The sequence below is a fragment of the Aphelocoma coerulescens genome, chromosome 19 (genome assembly GCF_041296385.1).
Source record: "Aphelocoma coerulescens isolate FSJ_1873_10779 chromosome 19, UR_Acoe_1.0, whole genome shotgun sequence".
In the NCBI taxonomy this organism is placed as follows: domain Eukaryota; kingdom Metazoa; phylum Chordata; class Aves; order Passeriformes; family Corvidae; genus Aphelocoma; species Aphelocoma coerulescens.
The window spans coordinates 5,153,872-5,178,147 of NC_091032.1; the positions used below are offsets into that span (position 1 = coordinate 5,153,872).

At 51.5% G+C, this 24,276-nt stretch overlaps 1 protein-coding gene across 5 annotated transcripts in view; it reads right to left on the reverse strand.

The window, feature by feature from the left end:
- POR (cytochrome p450 oxidoreductase) overlaps positions 1-23,953 on the reverse strand; it is a 28,552-nt gene extending 4,599 nt beyond the window's left edge. Inside the window, exons 1-10 of one of the 5 annotated variants that reach the window (XM_069033579.1) lie at positions 23,868-23,950; positions 21,541-21,676; positions 11,538-11,730; positions 5,343-5,391; positions 4,398-4,526; positions 3,834-3,983; positions 2,876-3,000; positions 1,930-2,019; positions 1,381-1,479; positions 640-756 (exon numbers count right to left, since the gene is read on the reverse strand). In XM_069033579.1, coding sequence (XP_068889680.1) covers positions 640-756; positions 1,381-1,479; positions 1,930-2,019; positions 2,876-3,000; positions 3,834-3,983; positions 4,398-4,526; positions 5,343-5,391; positions 11,538-11,716 — 938 coding nt within the window. In that variant the 5' untranslated portion in view covers positions 11,717-11,730; positions 21,541-21,676; positions 23,868-23,950. Of the gene's footprint in view, positions 1-639; positions 757-1,380; positions 1,480-1,929; positions 2,020-2,875; positions 3,001-3,833; positions 3,984-4,397; positions 4,527-5,342; positions 5,392-11,537; positions 11,731-12,399; positions 12,467-16,839; positions 17,366-21,540; positions 21,682-23,867 lie in introns of those variants that run through there. The other 4 variants (XM_069033578.1, XM_069033580.1, XM_069033583.1 and 1 more) reach the window with 4 other exon arrangements.
- Between the last annotated feature and the right edge of the window lie 323 nt (positions 23,954-24,276).

Below are 24,276 nucleotides of genomic sequence, written 5' to 3' on the forward strand. Positions count from 1 at the left end.
GGCAGCTGGTGCAAGAGGCAGCAGGACAACACTGAGGTCTGATGCCCAGGACCTGCACCATCAGGATCCACAGAGCCAGCAGTGACACAGTGGGATCATGGTTTCCCAGGGTTTTTACAAGGGACCTCCCAGGTGACAGCAGTTTTGCCAGAGTTCCAGTAAGGACAGGTCAATTTCCTGACAAAACAGAGCAAAGCTCCTCAAAACCTCTGCAGCTGTTATGTTAAGCCACCTGGATTCACAACTGCCTAACAATTTAAGGAATTTAAGCCAGTGAGAGGGTTTTAAGAACAAGGCTTTATTCCCCCATGCTTGTACACCTAAGCCAGGCAAACACAGGCAAGAGCAATGCCCAGCTCTCCCTTCTCTCACAGCTCTGCTGCCCTCTCATTTATTGAGTGACTCCTAGAGAATTCTTACAACTGAGACTGCTCAGGTAGGACAGGGACATGGGGTGGGATGGACCCAAAGCAGTGCAAAAGGTGGGAGCAAATCCTGACAGGGGGTGCCTGCTACAGAAGCCCAGAGGGGCAGTTTAAAGGAGCAAGGTCCCCTTCTGAAGTGCTGGATGAGGCTGGTGCCACATCCTTGTTCTTTGCTCCTGACAAAACAGAGGAGTAGTCTCCTCCAGGGAACTACCTGATTTTGGAATTGGAGATATCCAGCTCCAGGTGCATCAAGTGTCGCTCTCCACCCTCGTTCAGCTTGCGGTTCTCCGTAACCTGAGCCAGGAAGGGGTTCTTGGCATCAAACGGGCTGGAAGGAAAGACAAAGGGCCTCTGGTTACTCTCCTGCAGGCTCATGGAGCTCCTTGTATCCAGGCACGTTCCCTCTGCCTCCAGAGCAGGCTCCCATGATGTGGTTCCTGTTCCAAAGCACACTGCACCACAGCACACACCAAATTATGATCTGCTGCTCCCCACACTGGCACAGAAAACAGATCCTTTTCCTTCTCAGCACAGCCCAGCAGTCAACAGCTTCTGTCCCATTAAGAACACATGACACAGAACTGGATTGGAGGGACTGTCACAACATCTCAAAGGAATATTTCAGATATTTCAGGCTGGAATTAATTTTTAAAGCTCATCTCCCCACAGCAATACTGCCAGCAGCCATCATGCACTAGCCACTCCAGGCAAGGAAAGGCTCAGGACAGATGCTGTGGATGTAGCAGCCAAACAGCACATTGAGCCACCTCCTCACCACGAAAGATTCATTAATTGGGGAATCTCAGAGTCCCACTGGAGATCTGAGCCCATTTCTCTTGGGCAGAGACCTGCTGTACTGCAGAAATGGCACTTGATTGTTAGAAACACATCAAGGAGCCATCAGCCAAGACCTGCCCCAAGTACACCCTGCCCAGGGGGGTGTGGCACTCACGGCTTCTGGTTCTCGTAGCTCTTGAGCCGGCCCATCTCCCCCGTGTAGACTTTGTTCATGTTCACATCTGTGTGCACCACCAGCTCGTACTGCCGGATGCTGGAGGGGGAAAGGGGAGAGAAAAAAGTCAAACTGGAACCCACAAGGTACAGCTGGAACCATCATCTCCTTTGCTGGATTTGCTGCAGGTCAAAAACAAATGCAAATCCCAGCCCTTTGCCCCTCTCGAGACATGAGGGACCAGGCAGACTGCAGAAAGCCCAAAGCAAGGGGAACCCTCAGCCTCCCTGGAGCCTCACAACCAGCACAGCCATCCCCAGAGGAACCAAACCCATCACCTCCCCACTCAGAACAGGAACCCAGAGCTGGGCTCAAACTCACACCAGGATGGGCTCAGGCCAAACATCCCTGTTCTACTTCACTCATGCCCTCCTCAAGTCTGGAAGGGGAGGCAATGCAGAGGAAAGGGAACAGCAGCCCAGGGCTGACAGCACAGCCACCAGAGGTGGCCAGTCTCCGACACCCCAAAGGAGCTGCTCCCAAACCCACCTGGACTCTTCTCCTGTAGCCTCCACCCCGAAATGCTCACACACTGCTGGCCAGAACTGCTCTCTCCAGGTGATGAAGTCTTCTTCCAGGCTAGCCAGGGCAGAAGAGAGAGTCAATAACCCAGCCCCACTCCCAGAGGAGCCATCTGAGATCCCTTTGGTCTTCCTCCCATCACTGTGGGAAAAGGCATTTGCCTTAGACCCAGGCACCTTTGGTCATGCCCACAGATCACCAGGAAAGCGCCAGCAGAGCACTGAGTGGGAACTGTTGCTACACCAGACACCCCTCCCTTCACCAGGTCTGCCAAGGAAGGCTTTGATATTTAGGCTCAGTCTTTAAAAAACTCAGCTCCCTCTTGTCCACCCATCAGGTGACCTTCCTAAAAGGTCATGATTCCACCATGGCACTGCTAATTTTTCTGGGCTCAGAGCTTTCCACACACGGCATATCCCTCCCAGAAGGCCTTGAAGACCTCAAAGGTAGAGCCACAGGTTGATGTAATGTCCCAAGGTGCTCAAGTGAGCACAAAGAGGTAAAAAAAAGAATATTATTGTCTGAGATGGAAAATTGCTGCCTCCCACCATAAAACGCTTCCCAAGGAGATTAATCTGCCTCCTTCACTGGGATGGGTGAGTTTATCCACACAGGCTGGGTTAGCCATGGAGCTGCAGCAGGGCAAGGGCAGAGGAGACTGTGTACCCACGGGCATAGGCATTTAAAGCTGATGTGGGATTTCCCAGACACAGGATCCCTTAGGATACTCCCTGTGCACAGGGATCTGACTGTGGGAGAGACAGCAGACACACACGCTCAAAAACGTGTCAACCCTAACAAGGAGCCCTGTGGAGTTTATTTCTGCCTTGGTAGTAGAACCAATTCCCTGCCAAGGCCCCTTCCAAGATGCTTTCAGCCAGCTCTGAGCAGCCCCTCACCCCAAGGCACTCACTTGCCATCGTCATCTCCCAGCCCAAGCTCGAAGATGCGCTGGGCTCCGAGCTCCTCCAGTCTCTTGTCCACGTACTTCCCCATGGCATTGAAGTGCTCATAAGTCTTGTTCCCCAGCCCAAAGACCTGGTAGAGAACACTCATGAGCACAGAGAAACAGGAGGTGGACTTTCCTCATCCAGTATCACCCAGCCAAGTAGCACCCAGCAAAGGATGCTGAAGAAAGACAGCGAGACCTCTCCCAGCTCCCCATCAGCTCTCGAGTAAGAATCTACCACTGCAGAGTGTGTGGTTAGGAAGCACCAGCACTTCCCCTGAGGCTGGATGCTCTTCCAAGAGCTCCTGCACATCTCCTCGTGGGACCAGTAAGAACCGGGACAGCCTGGAGAGCCACTGCTGGCCTTTGCCTCCCACAAACCACGCAGTAAATGTCTGCTCACTGCTTCACACAGAGCAGCTTCACATCTCCACCAGTGGATTTTATTCTCATTTGCAATTATTATGCTGCCTAAGGAATTTGGCCAGGGTTTAGGTGAGGTGGTTGTTTCTCAGCCAGTTATTCAGCTCTGCACAGGAAGAGAGCTACACACTCCTCCAAGTGACTTAATCTGTGGGAGAAGATCTGGCCCTGGGCTGCTCAATTAGCTTCTGAAGAGCAGCAGCAGCCTGTAGCTCATTTAGACTTGTATTCGGTGCCTGCAGGGCTGTTTGGGGCTGTTTATACCAGGAAACCCTCATGATTTAGGGAGTGGAGAGAGAACTCTGACATTTGCATTTAAAGCCTCCAGATGTACATTTGCAAGTGTCCACAAAGCCTGGGCAGGAAGATAGCAGGGACCTCATCCCAGACAAGGTGTACAAGGCACAGACATCATGTTGGGCCTCTCCCCAGGCCACACTGGAGGGCTCTTGGCCTTTCTGCCCAAATGCAACACAAAAGCTGGAATGGGGCCACTTACTGCAAACCGGAGACCCGACAGGTCAGCATCAGCCTCCTGCAGCCAGTCGTAGAAATCCTGGGCATTGTCTGTGGGATCCCCCTCTCCATAGGTGGCCATGCAGAACACAGCCAAGGATTTGTCAATCTCAGAGAGGCGACTCAGGTCTGACTGCAACCAGAGGAAAGAAGGAATCTTCAAGGATCCCACAATGCGGCTGTTGGGCAATTCCTATTCCCTCAGCGTAGGTGTGTGAACAGCACCACACGTTTACAGAAGGGGCTGGGAAAGGCCAAACCCACCCAAAATGGCAGAGAAAATAAAGCCAACCACCCTCACTGGACTGCAAGTCAGTATATCTACCCCACCAGAAAAGCAATGGGATTTTCCATGCAAGGCTTTAAGGGAACAGGAGAACGTAGAATGGCAAGGACCGAGCCTGTATCTGCATCTCTCAGGCTGATCCTTTCTCCCCTAGACGACACTACTAAAAAGCCAATTATCCTTTGGCCAAGGTCATTGTTATTTTTTTTAGAGGGCATTAAAAGGTTGTTACTATCCCAAGGCTGCTCAGGGCTAAATTACCAGGTCATACTCCTCTGGATCTGCTGCCATGCCCCGGAGGCCATAACGATGGGCATCTTTGGAGAGGCGATTGGCAAACTCCTCTGCTGTGCCTGTCTGGGAACCGTAGAAAACCACTATATTTCGGCCCTGGAGAGAAAGAAAAATCCTTTTAAAATGGTGATTAGTCATTTGGCAAATGCGTGGATGAAGTACAGACAAAGGAAATGCCTGGGATCAGGAATCCTGGACTGCAACCTAAAGGCAACCAAGAGTCTGAGCCTGTGCAGGACTCCAAGGGTTTGGCAGAAAACTCAAGGCTGAACTGTTCATGAGAACATGACTCAGAGGGGAGGCTCAGGTCAGACTAAAACCCAAAGCAAAGAATAAACCTTCCAGATTTATTCTCAACTTCGGGGCTGTGGAGTGACTCCTGGAAACAGGGGACACCCTGGATGAGAAGGCAGAACTTGCCAAAGGCTCTGGGCAAGTGCCTAAGCACCAGAGCTCCTGCTCTGCTGCAAGCCAGCTACTTTGAAGTCCAACAGAAAATGCATCCAGCCATTGCTTCTTCCTCTGCTTCCTCATATGTCCAGACCAGCAGAGTCAAAAGCTGACAGTTCTGTGTACCACAATTCCCATTCCACAGCCAGCCAGTTTGGGAACCAACCACACAGATAAACAACTGCCAGCCAATGACTTTAAAGTCTCTGCCATTTCCCTCCTGACTTTGATCTCATATTACATTATTTTTTTCCACCGAATTTTCACTTTAATTTCTTCTCTTAAGAACAACTCTCAGGCACAGACTAAAAGAGCTATTCCTGGCTGCTCACACAGATTTCCTCTGGATGCTCTCTGCAGCAGGCATGTGTCTGTATCCAAACCAACTCCTTCTGCTGACAGTCTCCAGAGGAAACTGGCATGGGCATGAGCTCCCCCACTTTCCCAGAACAAGCAGCTTACCGTCTTCTTCATCTTCTCGATGAAGCTGCTGTCTCTCACTGGAGCTGCTCTGAAAGACAAGAGGAACCTCTTTTCAGATAAGCACATTCATTTTTGATGTCAGGAATAAGCAAGTGGGGAAAAAGCGGCCTCCAGACCTCAGGAAAGCTGCCCAAAAGGGTGTGAATCTCCACTGACCACTGTTACTCACCCTGCCCCAGGGATAGCCATCACTCAACCACAGGGCTTCTGCACACAACCACGGAGCAGGGACTCAGAGCAGAGGGGAAAAGCTGAGCCCCTGCCTGACCCCCATCAGTGAGTCTTCCCACAGGAAAAGCCCAGGCACTCAGTCCTGCCCACCAAGAAACCTTTATCAACTGCTCTGAAAGGTTTCACAGCTGAGCAGGTTAAAGGATCTCACAGGAGCAGGTCTCTAAATAAGTCTCAGGGGCTAAGATATGATATGAGAGAAGGGAAGGGATTGCTCCCTGCTTCCCACACCCCCATGGGCATGCAGGATCAGTCCTGAGCCATGCTCCCCTAGGACACATTCCCCAAACCTGAAGTCAAACAGGACTAAAAAACTGCTGTTTCAACCTCAAAACAGCATGCCCGACATGAGCCCCAGAGCTGGAGAGCCCTGTGGAGTAGACACATGCAGCTGATCAGACCCACAGAGCTCCTGGCAAGGCAACCACTGCCAGCTGAGGTCCTGTGGAGGCAGGTTCCCATTCCCAGGACAGATTTCCTGTACAGAACATTTGCATTACTGTATGGACATGGCTTTCCCTAGCTTGGAAAGGGGGACAAACCACAGCAGAGCCACAAACATGGAGGTAGGGATTCCCACTGCTGTGGCTGCCCTGTTAGGGAGGGAGCAGGAAGAGCTTTGCTATCCTTAGCACATCTTTGGATTTTCAGTGTCATGGAGTCAAAACAACCCAGGCCTGGGGACCCTCACAAGCAGAGGTGACCATAGCTACAGTCAGATTAGGTGCTGGGAGCTTTTCACAGCAGGCAAGGCCAGGAGCTTCTTTGTTGTCCTCCCCACCAAAACTTCGGTAGCAGGGAAGAGGAACGTGGGACCCATTCCCGTTTCACAATGGAAGAATGCAAGGCCGGGTCTCCTGTGGGAAGAGAGAAGCCTCCAGGCAAAAAACAAATGGTTTTGGCTCCAGCCCATGTGAGAATATGAAGAGCTTGCTAACAGTTTCCTCAACTCTGTAGCCCAGAGGGAGGGATCCTGCAGATGGTGCTGAGAGGCATTTACAGAGAGCACACACACGCAGAGCACCAGGGTGGGGGACGATCATAAAACATCCCTTCGAGCACCCCTTCCTACCCAAAGGGATCAAGGAGCTCCATAACTGGGCCTGACAGCTCTGAGCACCAACAGTCTCAAACAAAAGACAAAAGCAAACACAAAGGACAAGCAAAGCCGACCCCGAAAAGCTCCCTGAGGCAGCTGTGCTCCCAAGAGAGCAGCTGTGCTCCCAAGAGAGCAGCTTCACGCCCCTGCTTGGCTCTCTCAGCAGGTAACAGTCTCCCCGTGTTGTCATTTGTCCCCTCTTGGGAACTGGGATATCACAAATATCTTAAGGGAGCAGCCCCAGCCCTGCCCACGCTGCAGCCAAGGACAGGGACTCGGGAGAGCTCTCAAGACAAGGCTCTCACTTAGTTTTTGGCTCCTTGGTGAACTTCTTTAGTTCCTGCCCTCTGCAAATGAGATCCAATTAAAACAACTGCTGGGTCAACTACTAAACAAAAAGCTTTTAAAGGAGGAGAAAAAGAAAAGTTTTTAGATCCTTTCAGCAAGCTCCCTTTGGAAGAGAAAAGGGTGCAGCACATGGAGCTCGCCTATTTTCAAAGGAGGCAACCCCACACCAAAGTGAGTGGTGGAGAAAAGGCTGTGGCTCAGATACAGAAGAAATAATGAGCCTGGCTTTGGAAAAAGGACTACACAACTCCCTGAAATTGCTTCATCAGGGTGGCCTGAAAATCTGAGCAGCGAAAACGCACAGGCACTAAAGGCACTAAACGACACTCATTTTCACTGCTCTGCCAGGGAAACTTGGAAGAGAAAGTTTGTCCTCAGCAAGGACTGCTCTTACAGCTTAGACAGCTCAGGGTAGCAGCTACAAGCACTAGAAGAAGCATTGGGTGGAGGGAAGGGGATTAACCCCATTGTCAGAGTGAGTCTGCAGCTTGTACAGCTCTCCCACCCTTGGTGAGGGCCCACAGCACAAGTGACTCCCAAGGCTCTCTGTCACTTTAGTTTCAGGAGAAAGAAAAAAAAGACAGGGGAGGGAGCTCCCAACACCAGTCTGTCTCAGCTGAACACCCCTCCTTCAGAAAGCTCCTGTTCTCATGGCTTTCCTGCTGAAAGCACAGATCCATCCAGAAGTGAGGATGCAGTCTGGATGCTGCAGAGAAACCGAGCACCGACAGCAGGGTCTCCTCTGGAGCAGCCTGCTTCCAAGCAGAGCCTCTCCCTTTCCTTCTCCTCCTGTTGCAGAGGGAGGAGGCACCCACTCCACCCAGCTTTGGAGCTGGAAGGATCCCGCCAGCCCATCGGGCAGAGTAACTCACCTGGCCATGGCCGGCTCTTCCCGCGGGGCCGAGTACACACAGCCCATGGCCGGGCAGGGAGGAGGCAGACAAAGAGTCCAGGGCAGCCGTGTGTCTGCAAGGGGAGCTGTGGGGGGACGGATCTAACTTAGCTCTGGAGCCACACGCACACAAGCCTTTCCATTCTGCTCCTCCTGGGCGTTAAAACCGAGCGTCAGCCTTTTGTTGAGAAGAAGAGAGCCAGCACAAAAGGTCCCAGCACAGGTCATAGCAGGAGTGGTCCTGTCCACTCCAATCCTCGTGGTGGGGCTTTGGAAGTTACTGAGTGGATCTGTGCAGTCCTGAGAAACTGCAACATCTGGCAGCAGTGGCAGAAAGGAATTAGGAGTGGAGAATGAAACCTCCCAGGATCCTCCGCAGCACACGTCCCTCTCCCATCCGTGCGGAGCAGGGGGACGGGACACAAAACCCTCCCCCAGCCTTGTTCCCTTGGAAACTGTTTATATCACAGCTGCTTTTATACATATTCTTAAAAAAAAAAAAAAAAGCTTGATGCTATAGCTGAATGAAACGATTCCAGACACTGTGTGAGCAATGCTTCGGGTAACTATGGCAGTGCCATTACGGAGGCAGCTCAAAGGAGTTTGTTTTCCACAGGATCCCATTAAATTAAATTAGAGATGGTCTCTCTCTCACACACACAGGCAGCAGAGAGCTAATCAGGCTAAGGACTTGGAGCAATTCCTGCCACAGGAAGCCCTACAAGTACCAGGGAATGGATTTCTGCATAGCTGCAGAATAGAGATAAGCCAGTTTCTGTCCCAAACAATGCTAAAGAGGGGGGAGAAGGGAGAGGGTGACACCCAGCATACCAATGACTGTCCCGCCTGCATCTCCCCCAGATGACTGTCTGCAGAGTGGGGACATTAGAAGGGAAAGAAATCTGTGATTGAGAAACTTGCAGAGGAGGAGCAGCCAAAGAATAAAAATAAATTCCTGCATTCCCCGGCACTGGCCCTGTGAGGAAGCGCGGTGGCCGTGGCTGCATGGCGATCCAGAGCTGCTCTCCCTAATGACATCTGCAGAGCAGGCTGCAGGGAGGGCTGCTCTGGTGGTTTTAATTAAGTCTGAAAACGGTCAAAACACAAGCAATGCTCAGTCAGTGGGATCCCAACCTGGCCCACACACATGTGTTACAAGTCACAGGTCCAGGACACCTCATATGTGGGAAGCCATGGCATGCGCTGGCTTCTGTCCCTTCTGTGGGGACTTCGGGCAGGAAAACAGCTCCACTTGGCTTAAGGGTGAAGATCAGCAGCCTGACCCCTTCACTGAGCTGTGGCTGAACCTGGAGAGGCATTGCTGGGACAAGATCATGACCATTCCCAGGCCACACAGAGAGAACCCAGCCCAGAACAGGGCATTTTAACCACGCATCTGCTCTACCACGATCAAGGGCAGCAACAACAGTGGCATTTCCTCTGCAGACCCTGCTGAGCTGATGTGGTTTTATCAAGGTGTGCTGCTCCCAAAAACCCCAGAAGGGCACTGAGGTGCTGGATGCTGTGTTTAGGTCAGAGACTCTGCTTGCACTCTTCAGCACTGCAAACAAATCACTAAAGCAGCAGCCATTGTGATGTGTCTGAATTGTTATTGAGCACCTTCATCCTCCAGTATTGAGGCTGAAGCTGAGGGGCCAAAGTGACACAACACAAACCATCACCCAATGCCATCAGATAAAGCAGTTCAGGACACCTTGGGAAGGCAGTTTGGTTCAGGCAGAGCTGAAGAAACACTTCCTCTAAAGGTCAAGGCTCTCCATTCCAGCCAGAGACAGCCCCACCAAGGCCCCTCTGCCTTCATGGGTCTGGGTCAGCTTCCCTGCCTGCCCAGGGGCCCACCTGCCATATCCAGCCAGCCACAGGCAGAGGTTGGCAGTGTGATCCTGTGTCTTGTCGATTTGCTTGTTCATCAGAAAGGAAACTCTACCCCAGATTCAAGGATTACAGGAGGGAAGGAAACCCAAGGCTGACCAAGCTTGTTTTCCCACTCATTTTCCTCCCAGTTCCAGGCATCCCATAAAATCCGACTGCAAAAGCTGCAGGAAGTCACTGTCTCAGCCCTGAAGGATGGATGTGCCCTGAGCCACAGCCTTGGCTGTTAGGGTCACACTGCCCTTGGACCAGCTTGATACAATGACCACAGCAGGGCTGCAGCAGGACACAGGGAAAAACCACTTCACACTCTCCACCTGCCTGGCTGACACTTTTCCAAAGTGAAATTGTGACAGACAACTTGCAGAACAACCTCACCTCTCTGGTTATGAGTGACAGGAGGTGCTGCTGTTCCACATCTCCCACAAGGAGCAGTTGCTCCCTCCCAGCCGCTGCTCACAGGGACAGAAAAGGCAGCACAGACCCCACAGAGGAAACAAAGTGCCTGTGAGGCAGCTCAGAGCCAGGACCTGCAGCCAGGCTGGGATGGAGGCCCACATGCTGAGGCCCTGCAGCAGAGCAAGGTGGTAACACACACCACAAGTCAAAGTTTCTCTGCAAGGTCACCACGGCCTCTGGAAGAGCTGCACATGATGGGCTGTAGGTGCAGTCAGTCACAAGGATGGGGAGCATGGGAGCCCAGGCTGTGCCATGCCAGGATCTAATTTCAGACAGACTGTGCCCTTTCCCCAGCCGGCTCAGCTCTCACTGCAGCACAGCCCTTCTTAAAATCTCTGGAGGTCACCACGTGCACTCACACACACAGCCCTGTCTGGCAGGCATGAGAGAGAAAGCATCCCAGCAATCCAACAGAACACATTCCCAAGGTAAGGCTGAGCAGGCACAGGCAGCTGGGCTGCTGCCAGCCATGTGTGCACCCATCTGCACAAGGTACCACAGCCAGGGACACTGCTGCCCTTTAAAACCCTCCCAGCCAGAAAATACACTTTCCAAACTCCTGCAACGCCAGAAACAAAGAATGAGCTAAGAAGTCCAGCAGAAAACTGATGTTAAGTTTGGAATGTGACTGAGACAAGGAACCAAGTGCACCCAGATCTCCACCTGCATGGCTCGTTCCTAGCCCCAAGCCCTTTGCAGAAGACAGGGTGGAACAAAGCTCTCCCTCTCCAAATCCAGCCTCCCACTGCTGTGGTAACCTGGCATCAAAAGCCAATCAAGTTTTACAGGAGCTGCCAAGCAGCTCATCCCAGGAACTATCTCCCAGCTCCCCAAGACTATTCCTTTCCTTCATAGCTAGGGGTGGATAAGGCTTCCAACATGAAACCTGCTTCAGAGCAAGTCCACCTTTCTCCAGATTTACCTAAACGTGACTTTTATCAGAAAACACCAAGAACAGCCAACGCAATCCTTAAGAGTTTTGAAGTACAGCCAGAGGCTTTCCGGCCTGACCTTTTCCTGCCTTGCTCGGGAAAGGCCAATTCCCGATTTGGGCCACACGGTGGGGTAAGGCAGAACTGCAGCCTGCCTCTTCCACCGGCATTTCTGCATCGTGAGCAGAACACACAGCAGCTGAGGGCAGAGAAACGCCCCCTCACCGACCTCCCACAACCCAGCGGAGCCTCCCAGAACCCACCACAAACAAGAGAGAAAAGCTCCACTGGTCCCACCCAGCCTGAGAGTTGTTACTTACACTGATTGCATTTTGGGGAGCTCAGGCACTTCCTCCTTTTTCTTGCGGAAGAAGAACCAGTAGGTAAAAAGGCCGGTGATGAGGGAGATGAGGAACACATCCATCATGCTGAAGAGAGAGTCCTGCTGTGAAGTGCTGTCGGGAGAGGAGATGGTTGGGTCCATGCTGGGTTCCCCCATGGCAGTCAGAGGCACTGCAAGCAAGGAAAAACAGTGAGCACCAGCAGCCACATGGGACAGCATCGAAGGACATCCAGAAAATGCTTTTTGCTTTACACTTAGGCGCACAAGGCCACCCAACAAGTCTTTGGATCAAACACACTAAGATTCTTTTGTGCCCCAAAGTGTCCCACCAAGCTTTTCCCTTCCTTCTGCATCCACACTGATCCATCTGAAGTGATTTCTGCTCTCCCTCTGCCAGCAGCATCGGAGCAACCCCACACTCCAGCCAAGGAGCCCAACCCGGGTCCTACTGATGCCCCAGCAATACTCAGTAGGCATTCATGGCCAGCCTTTACTAAAGCCCTTACTCACCACAGAGCCCCTGAGGTGTTACTAGGGGATGACCCCACTCTTCCAGCCACCCCACAGATCTGGGGCTTCCTCCCTCCTTCCCACAAGGTGACAGGATGCCCTGGCCCCACTGCTGTGCTGATAAACCACAGAGCAGGACTGTGGCACGAACTCCCGTGAGCATCCCCACAATAGGTTGTTGTTACAACACAAATGATGAATATTTCTGATTTACTCCCCTGCAGACTGGATTCATCATCCATCTCTTTCTGGGCCTCTGGCTTCCCAGTCCCCTCCATGATTTTCCCCAGTTTAACTTCCATCTCCTTGAATTACTCCTTTCCACTTACCAAGGCAGAGTTTAAGTGACTTGGGACTTGCCCACAACCACTCCCAGAGTCTGTGGTAGCACAAGGACAAACACACAGCCCTCAAATACCCAACCAGCCCTATGGCCCCTGTCCTTCCCCTGGGGAGCCACCCATCACTCCCTCCCTCCCACTGCTGTGCCAAAGTTCTGAACTCCTCCGACCCTAATCCAGATTGCAAGATTATCTTCCCTGCATACAAGGACACACTCTGACCAAGTAAACAGATAATTAACTCAAAACTTGATTTGGAAGGGCAAAGTGACTCTCTTCTCGTACTTGGGCATCCTGCCAAGCCAGGAGACCATGGACATTTGAACTTGCACCCAGAAAAGTGACTCAGAGCCAAGGTGGTGCCGCAGGAAGGAAAGGATACGTGCCATGGCTGAGAAATAAAAGTGACTGAAGCTGAAGGTTATGCCAACACATTCAGGAGCTGGGAAGAAAATGGAAGGTGGAGCTCAGGGAGCACTAATGAGGGACACCAGCTACAACCTTCAGCAAAGAACAACCCCTTGTTGTTACCCCCACAAGGGAAGTGCAGCTCCAGACAACACACAGCCCCGTGCCACAGGGCACCAGCTATAAAAAGCACTCTGGAGCACAGGGAGAAGTCCACAGCCACCTGGCAGTGACCCTAGACGGGTACTCTGGCAACCCAACTAGTGCTCAACCCCACAAGAAGTTTCATTTGGTGGAGAAGTTGGCAAGTACCTGCATTACAAGGGGCACTAAAACACCACTGCAAAGCTTCCCTTAGGTTCCCAGAGAAGGCACCAAGGCAGGGTGTTGGAAGAAAAATAAGAGTGATGTGACACAAGTAAATTGCACATTCCTCTCCATCAGGCAGGTCACCCTGTCCTCCCTCCTTGCTAACAGGCTTTCCATTGCTGGGTCTTGGAGCCAAGCAAGAGCTGGATGTTACTTCTGTACAACTGTAGACTAAACTTAGTTAAAGCCTCCACAACTGGGGCTTAGTTGCCAAAAAGGCACAGCTCCCAGGAGGATCCCTCTCCTCCTCCTTGTCTGGTTCCAGTAAATCACCAAGGAGCTGGTCTGGCAACCAACACCAGAGGAATATGCTGATGGGGGAAAAACATTGCTGGTTTATTGCTTTTATTCCTGATGAAAGCCCAGAAATTTTAATTACAAGCTCTTCTCCTCTTCCCCTCTGCCACCCCACCTCATCTGTAGGAATCTCAGCCAATCTCAGCCAAAATTTGCCAGGCAACCCATCCTTTCACAGAGTTTTGGGGTTTTGGTTCTTGCCATCTCACTCATCACTTAAACTGCTCTTTACATCTCAGGGAAAAAGAGCCCTGAGGGCCAGTGGTCCATGGTTCCCAGGGAGCCTCAGCTGCTGCCTGTGCACAGCATGGCCCAACTCTGCAAAGAGGTGGAGGAATCAGTGCCCAGACACAGGCAGGAGTAAATATCTCCAACTCTGCAAGGTGGGTTGGTTTTTTCAGTAGCAGTTTCATTGCCCAAACTACACAAGGGTGGACAATTCCCCTCATACAGGGCAATGATGGCCATGTCAGTGGGTCTTTCACCCACTTTCCCTGAAAACCCCAAGGCACATAAAGCAGTGACAAATCTTTGCTCAGAGGAAGCCATGAATAAAAACAAGGCTGATGGAGACCACGCTGAGCTGGTTTGGGGCAGAAGCTACAGCTCCTTCCCTTCTGAGCACCGAACCCAGCAGCAGCTGAGCCCTGGGGAAGGCTCCTTGCACAGGACAGCAGCCCTCCTTGTCACCAACTACAGGTGGAGGAGAGTTCCAAACCAGACAGGAGAGCAGCACGCAGCCCACAGCAACTCCCAGCTCCAGACAGCTCAGACATGGATACTCATGAGCTGCCCTGGGTGGGCAAAGAATAGGGCAAGAATGAGCCTGTGCTCTCCTCAGCCAGGTGAGGGGTTTGTCTCCAGCTGAAATTCATCACTGTGCTCAAAGCAGCAGAGCTTCAGCTCCCAGAGTAGAGGGGTTTGGCTTTCTCGAGCCTCCAGAGGAGGTCTGCTCTCCCAAGCAGTGCTGCCTTGGAAAGAGGAATCCTCGGGGAGGCAGCTCCCAGGAATGCTGCCTGGGTGGATGTGGGGGTGGAAGCTGTGCTATCTCCTTGCCTTGACCACGCTGGAGCTCCCCACTGCTTCAAAGGGGAATGGTGCAGCTGCAGCCAGGCCACCCACTCACTGCCCACAGCCAGGGAAGGGAACATTCCAGGTTTATGGCTCTGGTTTGCTCTCCTCTCTTCATTCCCAATCTCCACAGCACAAAGTTTCCACGCTGATCTCTAACCCTGGGAGGAATCATGGTCACGGCCTGATGATGGAACACAGCACAAAAGCTGCTTTAATTCTGATGGCGGGCTCCCTCTGGTCCTGGACATTTGGTTATTCAAGCCTTACATCCCAGCTACAGATTCTTCTTTTTACTTTCCCTACCCTCAGGAAAAGATTTGCTTAAACACAGCAAGAGAAAGGCAAAGGATGTGAAATTAGACCTCATTTCTCTTTTTTAAAGGGTTCTCATAACTCAGGAACTATTGAACTCGCTTCACCCAGCACAGGAAGATTATCCCTCAATTTATCCCAGTCTCACAGTTGGCTGTAACAATTATTTTCCAGAAGTTCCCAGCAACTCATTTTCAAATACCTGTCCTTTTCTAACTTCCAGTGAAAAGAAACCTGATTCTTACTCGAAATTTCGCTATGCTGGGAATCCTGCAGTCTCAGGAAGGGCCTTGGTAGAATCAAACTAGGTTTTTCAAAGGAAAAGGAAATTTATGATACAGAAGTAAAACTTTCCCTGACAACAGTTTCAACGGTGGTCATTTTATCCACAGTGTTTATTACATCTTCAATCAAGGTCAGACAAGATGTCCATATCCCTGGAGGTTTTTTTTAATGGTAGCTCCAGTTCCTGGATCCCTGTTTATGCACACAGCAATCAGTCTCATCGAGATGTGAGCATTTACATCACACAGAAAAGTCACAACACTTTGAAAGATTGCAATCAAACAATGCTGTGTTTCAGCACAGCTTTTCAGCCCCTGAATGTGTGAATTTGCTTGATGCACAGCAGCTCACAATCATTCAAATCATCAGGGACCTTCTCTGCACATCTCCCTGCTAGCAAACAGATGTACTTCATCCTCATATTAAATGAAATGTATTCCTCATTCTCATGCACACCTTGGAAAAAAAGGACAGGAAGCACTCTCAGTGCCAGGCATCCTCAAATCCCCCCTGATTTCCAGACAGACTAAAGGTGCTATAAGGCCACGGGGTTAAAAAGTAATTAAATATATATATATAAACAGTATTACAGCAAACAAGACAGGATGGGGAGTGATGAAAGTCAAGTGGTCAGCAATGAGAAAAGATCTATTCTCCTTCCTTGCATCAGATGCCCCCCAAAAGCAGTCTGGGACACGGCACCACAATCACAAAATGTGGCTGGGAGGTTTCCCCTTCTGGAAGTCACATTGTGGTGTCTCCTAGTGACCAAAAGGCCTTGGCTCTGAAGCCAAGTTGGCAATCTGGGCAGGAAGTTGTCTCTTTGTGAGACTGAAGTAGCCTGTTTTTTAATGTAATATCTGCAATGAGTTCCAAGTACCTCAGACCAGTTGAACTTCCCAGCCCCAAACCAGGACTGCAGCCTGTGACTCTTGCCCCAAAAACGAGCGGCCGAGTTCTGTGCTTGACTCTGCCCTGTGCCACCATCAGCACGCCCTGACCTGCAGCGTCAGCCTCGTCCAGAGGGGAAGGAGAAGGAAAACTGCTGAGTGAGCACAGCCTGGAGGCTGCTCACTGCTCCCACCTCTGATAACAGATCCCCAGCACCAGCCAGAGCACCAAAGAGCCCCTGATTCCAGCCCAAGACACCAGAGAGGGACCTCCACGATCCTCACACACCCTACAGACACTGCCTGCCCTGGCACGGCTGGCACAGGGGCTGCACCCCCAGAGCTGCCCCTGAGCTATCAAAACACCCAGAATTTTCCCAGGCATCCGCACCCTTTGGACACCTGCAGATAAGCACAGGGGCTGCAGGTGGAACCTCTGTTCTGCAGTACGTGCAGAAAAAGAGTCGGCGGTGACGGAGTCAGAGGGACTGCGTGACAAACGTGCGTGCAGTGCCATCAGTCACCCTCTGCCCGACACTGGCACCGGCGCCAGGCTCCGGCCAAAGGGAGCTCAGCAGGGTGCAGGCAGAGAAGCCTTCCCAGCCCACAGCAAGGTCCAGGCTGTCTCAGCTGAACACCAGCAAGGACAGCAGGTAGTGCTTTGGAGCCAAACCACCCCTGCAGCAATGAGATCCCCTCATTTCTCACAACAATACCACCACGGTGCCAACTCAAGCCCTGGAGCACCTATTCCCTCTCCACCAGCCCACCCATCCCATCCAGCAACACTTACCAAAGGACTGCTTTCCAGCTTCTCATAAACAGGAATCCATGCAAGTCTAACAGCAAATACAACAGCAATACACCCTCAAAAAGCTCCTTCAGAGCAGCTGTCTCCAGCTCAGACTCCCAGTGAAAGCCCCACACAGGGCAGGGGACAAGGGGGCACCGCTGGCAGAGAGAGCACCCCTCGTGCTCCCTGCAGCCATGTGACAGTGGCCCTCATGTCCCTGACTCAGCACAGGCAGCACATAGTGAGCAGAGAGGAAGTGCAGCTGTCACGATTTCCAGTGCTGGGAGCTCTGCGTGGCTGGGGATGTCACCGCTGCCACCAGATCTGCCAGACCCCTCTTTCTGACCAGGAAGGACCATCCTGAATTCCCAAGGCAGAGGCAGGTGGTGTGGCCAGACCTCCCTTCCCACCTTGTCTGCCCCAGGGGTTGCCCTTTCTCTTGTGCTGACCATGGCACAACACAAATTAACCTTAGAAAAGCCCAGTTTTAAATCAGGGATCAATTATTTCCACCAGCGTCATGGCACAGCCCCAAAATTCAACCTCAGAACAGACACATAAATGATAAGGAGAGATAAGCAACCAAACCAGGTGAAAACTCCAATTCTTTGTACAGCAGTGACCTGCAGCCCGAGCTGCAGACACAATGGCAAAACAGGAGGACTGTAAACAGAAATTAAACAACTGAAACATCTGGGAGGAAAAAAGAAAGACCTCTCACAGGTCTGCAGAGTTTGTGGAGAGCTCACAGAGATGGCAGCACCAAAAGGAAGTTGCATTGAGACCCCATCACTCCTCACAGCAGCAGCAGTGGAGGAGAAGGAAGAGACTTGCCCACAAACAGGAATGCAGTCTTGTGACCAGCCAAGGGCTTTCTTCTTTCACCCACTAATGACACAAGACAGGCAGGTTACTGATGGCTGTCAGGAAAAGGAGCCCCACACACACAAGCCCAAGAGGAAGGAGGAGAGGCAGCAGCAGCAGCAGCAAGAGCAGGGCTGTGGCTGAGGTGGCATTTCTGCCCAGGCTCCTGTGCCTGGTCTCCTCTGAACCCCAGTGCAGCCAGGACTTCCTGCATGTTACTGTGTGGGATTGGGCCAAGAGACCCTCAGGGCAAAACCAGATCTTCTCTTATTCCTCTTCGGAATGCAACCAATTAGACTAAGGAATTTTACATCAGCCTGTGCCAATCTCAAATTAGCTCTTTTTACTTTCCTTTTTACTAAAAGGAGACCTGGCAGGAAAAGAAGTCCTTTCCAAAACAAAAGCAGCTCATGGAAGCAGGTGCTCAGATCCAGGTTCTTTAACAATTGCCTTGGCTCAGCCTTTTCTCCACAGCTCTGCCACACGGAGATTGCATTTCCCATCAACAAGAGGATGCTGATCTGGCCAGACAAGTGGCCCTGTTTGGTCTGGTCTGCACAGGCTCCCTGCTTTAAGTGGGAATCATCACACAGGGGAGTCCCTGGGCCCCTGGGGAAGGAAAGCACAGTGGGAAACCTCACAGCTTTCCTTGTCCCTTCAGCCTCTGTTGGATCACACATGCTGGGGTGAAGGCTTGCTACACCTAGAGTTTCCCTATCACTTTCTTCCCACGTATTTCCCACAGCTTCCCATTAACCAGCTCAATAAAGAAGGGCAGAAAGCAGCAGAGCCTCACACAAAAACGGGAAAGTGCTTCTGCACACTGCCACCAGCTCAGAAATCCCAATCCAAACTGAGGAGTTGGCTGCAGCAGCACCTCAAACAGGGAAAGGAACACAAAAGCTGTTGGGTTTTTTTTGTGAAACAAAAGTTACTCTCACTGTGAAAGGTCTCTTCTACCCAGACCCTGAGACACCAGCTCAGACATCAGCAAAACTTCTATTTTAGACACAGGACAGACACAGAGTGTGCATCAGTCTGGATCTTGAAATACTGCATATTTGAGCTTCTACTGTGTCACACTTGCATGTTTTCTGGCCCCTGGGTCTTATTCAAGGACAGCAGAGCAGCTGCAAAAGCAAGGAAGAGAACAAGAACTGCTTTAGTGAGGCAGAAAGGAACTCTATGCTATGGGTGTGCTGAGGTGGGGCTGTGCAGCAAGCTCAATGCACTGAACCAAAGGATTCAAGGCATTATCCCACACAAATTAATTCAAACTTGCCAAGCTGCCTTAAAGCAAGCTAGAATTACTGAACTTGCACACCTCCTTTCACCAGATAAAAGCCTGACTCTCAGCCTTTAAACATGGGGCATCTCCCTGGCTTAGGCACCTGGGCACCTTCCTTCACACACATCACAGAGCCAGCACAGAAAAACAAGAGTTCAGGGTTACAGGATAAACAAAATCTGAGAATGGCAGATAAATTGAGCCCCTGGGAACCAACACTGTTCTCCAGCCTCTCCTCCCAGCGAGGGACAAATCCAGAGCAGCACTCCTCAGGCATCACTTGGAAGAGGAACAGGGGTCTCACCACCAACAATGTTCAGGAGCAGGGACAGGTCTGCAGGAGTTGTAAACCTCCCTGTTGGCAACTCCATGGGCACCCCTCAGGCAAACAACTGCTCAGAGTGCTGTGAAACCTCAGGAGCAACCCATCCAGGCATGGGCATCCCAAAAAATGGATTTTTTTGGTTCAAATCCTGCTGAAGATGTTTTTCTAAGATCAAGAGGGAAGATGACATTTTTTCAGGAGCCCCTTCTGCGAGTTCTGTACCCTGTGGTGCCACAGCCACAGCTGGAAGTTCTTCTCCTCCCCACAGGCTGTTTGTTCACCCTGTGCCTGAGTTTGCTGAGGGTTGGTGTGACAGGCTGTGGCTTTGCCTGCAGCCACCACTGGGAAAGGAGCCCTATGGATGAGGTCAGGAGCCACAGACTTTGACCTCTTCCACCAGGAAAAGTTTGGACAGCAAAACCCTCCAGTGCTGGTCTCTTTTGAGAGGTTTCCTTTAAAATCAACAGCTGGAAGAGCACCAGAGGGACAGGGTTAAACAGATCTTGCAAAGTTTTAGGAATTGTCAAGACTTTTGAGCAGAACAGTGCGTTTTGGGGATTTATTTATTTATTTCAAAGAACCAAGAGCTGTTTGTGAGGAGCCAGGACATTTTGTATTTATAAGCCCACCTTCCTCTTGAGGATGCAAGAGCTTTTCAGCCATTACAAGCCCATCTCCTACGCTTCTGTAGGGAATGGAGGTGTTACTGCATGATCCTTGCATCTCTTGGTAACTCAGCAGTAGAGCTGTCCTGCCCTATTAGAAGGGTGTGCAATCAATCACCCTACAAACCTCCCTGCCTGCCACAGGTCAGCAATCTGACCTGGACCTCACCTTTCTGAAATGATTTGGGAAATACAGGCAACTTCCCAGTCCCTTGCAATCACACACAACCACGGCCACAGCAGACCTCAGAACATCAATTCCACACCCAAAACATGACATAGGCCACAGGGCATCACACAGCTCAGGGGCCCCAGGCTGAAGGGCTGGTCCCAAGCTACAAAAAACAAAGCTCTCCAACTCCCCAGCACAATCAACACAAAGAGAAGAGATATTTGACACAGGAGTTTTTTGTTCCTTGGTAACAGGAGCTGCTCCTCTTACCTCCAGCAGTTATGCATGGAACCCTGTTACACAACCAGGGCTTGCACAATCCTTACAGGTATTTTATCAACTTGCTCCTTCAAAGCTTGGAGTTAAGAGAGGAGGCACAGCAGTGACCCGTAAAAGAGAGTCCATTGATGTGTTTCACAAACAACCATGCAGCAAGACCCAGGGTACTTGCCAGCACTACAAAGCCAGACCTACCAACTCCCCAAGCTGGTTGCTAAACCTCCCCAGCAGACTTCCCATGCACTGCCAGAGACAGATTTTCCCAAGGAGAAAAATCCAACCCCATCTCTAACTCTAAACCTCGCCATGTCCTACTCCACACAGCAAGAAAGGAAGGTAAATTAATCAATACCTCCATTCCTTGCAAAGGAGTAACTGGAGGCATGGACATGGCTGATTGCTAAGCAAAAATACTATAATAATCTGCCACTGTGGGTCAAACTCGGCCACAATTTGGACTTGTGGCCCTCCAGAAGCCACCAGAGATGGCTTCTGGTCTTTCTGGATTCCATGGGTGATAGCAGCCTACAATTAACTTTGAACATTTACTTGGGGATCAACAGCAAGAGATTATGAGCAGCCTGTAATTATTTGTTCTGATCTGCTTAATTTCAAAGCCTAATAAAAAGCAATCTTGGCAGAGGTGCACCTGTCACTGCAGGGCTGGTGACTCACTCCCACAACAGCGTGTACAAAGTCATCTCATCCCTGGGATCAAATGATCACATTGGGAAAGCAAATTATGCAAGTTCTACGAATTGTGTTTTTAGAGGCAGGAGAGCCCACGTCAGGAAACAGAACAAAGTTCAGTGGCCACAGAGGTAACTGAAGGTGGTTTTCTTTTATACCAGGGGAAGAGATGGCAGGAGCACAGACCTGAGCAGGGAAGCTTTTTCCCCAGTCCTTCAGAACTGAGCAAACACAAACTTTGCTGCATCACAACAAGCAAAGGACAGAGAAAAGACCAAATGGGATTTCAGTCAGACAGTTCCACACACTGCTCTTGCTGCAGGTAAAGAAACCAGCACCCACTGCCAGCCACCCTCCCCAAACCCAACTGCACCCAGAGGTGCTCCACAACCTGCGACACTCAAAAGAAAGGGGTTACCTTGCACCTATGGGTCTGCAAACAAGTGCTGGTGGGGGCTGTGAGCTCCAGCACGGAGGGTGGTGAGCAGCAGGGAAAGTCTCCCTGGAGACAGTTCAAGGAGTTTTGGTTGTATGGCCCTGTCAAGCTCCTCCAGCTGCTCTGCAAGGAACAAAATAAAAGTTGCAGAAGGCACTTGGCTGTCCAGGAGGCACCAATCCAGAAATTACTGACTGAACAGGAGGCAACTGCAAGGTGGTGACAAGCAAGAGGTTCTTCTCTGTCACAATTAGAGCAGGACTAATTAACAGGGGGTTAAGCCAGATTTGTGACACTACCCCCCTCCTTCCTGCCCACTCTTCACCTCACTTTCCAAGGCTTTCACACTCGAAGATTAAAAGAAAGCACTCATTAGTGTTTCTTCCTGTAGCTCCATATTCTCCCTGCTCTGTGTTCTGCAAATACAGTTCTTGTGCACAAATCACATCCACGGGCAAAACTAAGACACACTCCATGCCATGCACACCCTGGTTCACTGCTGTCAACCAGCCCAAGAAAAACCTGTACTGAGACAATGCTGGGTTTTTCAGGAAGGGTCTGGCTCACCAGCCCTCCCCAAAACACCGATTTCCTCATTTGCAGTAGATTAATCAGCCGCTTTGCGTGTGTGCAACAGCTCCTCAGGATTTCTCAGAGAATTACAGAAATATTGGAAGAAAGCCCATTCCCTCCTATCTAGCAAAAGGGATGTGTGCATCACTGCACCCCACTAAGCAAAAGAAATTGTGAAACCCCAGAGCTCCTCACGACAGCCCACACAAAGTGTAGAGCTCTGTTGTGAAGGGGATGTCCCCACCAACGCTACTGATTCACTTCCACAACTCAGAGACAGAGACCTAACTCTTTCCTCCTTGCACTTTTCCAGCTTCTCAGCTGGATATGTTTCTACTTTCTAAAAAGAGCTGTAAAAGTACAAACCCATTTCACCTCTTCAGACTCACATCAGACAGCCTCAGTGACCCCTCTTCTCTGTACACATTCCACTAAGCATTCCCATTTCCTTTCACACTCCAAAAGCTAACCCAGGCTTACCCAAGGTCTAAGCACTGGCAGAACAAAGCACACTCCAAGCTGTTCCAGCAGTGCTTACTCCTGCAACTAAGACAACTCCCCAAGAACCAATTCCATGCTGATGACTGTCTCCCAACACCATAATCCAGATGTCTTCACCCCCTCCAGCCTTAATATTTCCAAAATGAGGGGGTTCCCATTATTTCCTTTGACAAGCACACTCCCTAGGTGAGTAATTTCACTCTTTGAAGAAACTCCATCAGGAAAAGTCAGGAGCAAACAGCCTTCCCACACCCCAGCAGTTTATAAAGTGAAATAGATGGAACAACAGCGGAACAGCCCAGCCTGCAGCAAAGGTGTCAATTAAATACTGGGAATAACATTCTGCGGGGAAGTGCCAGAAAATTAAGCTCATTAAAGGCTTTTAACCAGCAAGAGCCTGGGATGGGGTAAGTCTGAGCAACGCTTCAGCGCTGTGGTAGCAAGGCAGGGCAGGCATCACCCCGTGTCCAGGCTGCCCACCCTTCCTTAGCCCTGCCAAGGGTGCTGGTCAGTCCCCCACCCCACAGTCCCCGGGGGACAGGCATGATAGGGGTACCCCCAAATAACAGGGGGGGCACTCATGCCAGCCCCCCATACAAGGCACACTGGTCACAGCAGTCTCCCCAGTAACAGGGTGCTCAGCAACACCAGATGCTCCCAAATAAGAAGGGCTCTGGTCATACCAATTCCTGCCACTTAACAGAGGAGCAGTCACATCAGACTCTGCAGGTAACAGGGAGCTCTGGTCATCCCGGTCCCCCCCAAATAACAGGGAACCGGTCACAGCACACTCCCCAGGTAACAGGGGTCATCCCAGTCCTCCCCGACCTCTCGAATAAGAAGGATCTCTAAACACCTCAGTAACTCCCAGTAACAGGACGCCCACTCACTCCAGACCTCCCAGTGAACAGGGGGCTCTCGTCCTCCCAGTCCTCCCCCAAAAAGAGGTCTATTCACATCGACCTCCCCGCCAATAACAGCGGGGTTACTTACAACAGCCGGCCCATAACAGGGGATCCCAATCATCCCCGCAACAGGGAGCCAATCACACCAGTCCTCCCAATACAATAAGAGCTCCCCATCCCATGCCAACCCCACCACGGGGTGCCGGACCGCCCCTCCCCAGCACAGAGGACCCCAAAGGCGGAGCTCAGCCCCCCCCTTCAGCCACAGAGGACCCCCAGACCCACCCCTCCTCAGCCACATGTCCCCAGTGCCCGGGACCCCGCACCCACCGCCGGCCCGGCCCGTCTGGCGCTGGCGACTCCCGCGGCCCCGGCGCGGCCGGCACGTACAGCGGACCGCACCACCCAGGCACACGCGCGGGGGAACACGCTCCGCCCTCACCGCCCGCCAATAGGCGGCGAGCGCGCCTGCCCGTGAAGATCCCCCCTCTGCGGCGGCGCATGGTACAGCCCCAGGACGGGGGTCTTAAAGGGATAGGAGCGCCGGGAGGGGCCGGGGGTAAAGTCGGGGTCAGGGGTGAGTCAGAATTGGGGTGGTCAAGGCTGAGGTCAGGGTGCAGAGGAACGGGGTCCAGAGGTCACAGTGGGTGTAAGCAGGGGGTCAGTGTGGGGAGCAGGCTTGGGTCAAGGAGGGGGGAGGCAGGGTTGGGGTCAACATTGTAGTTCGGGGGTGAGTGTG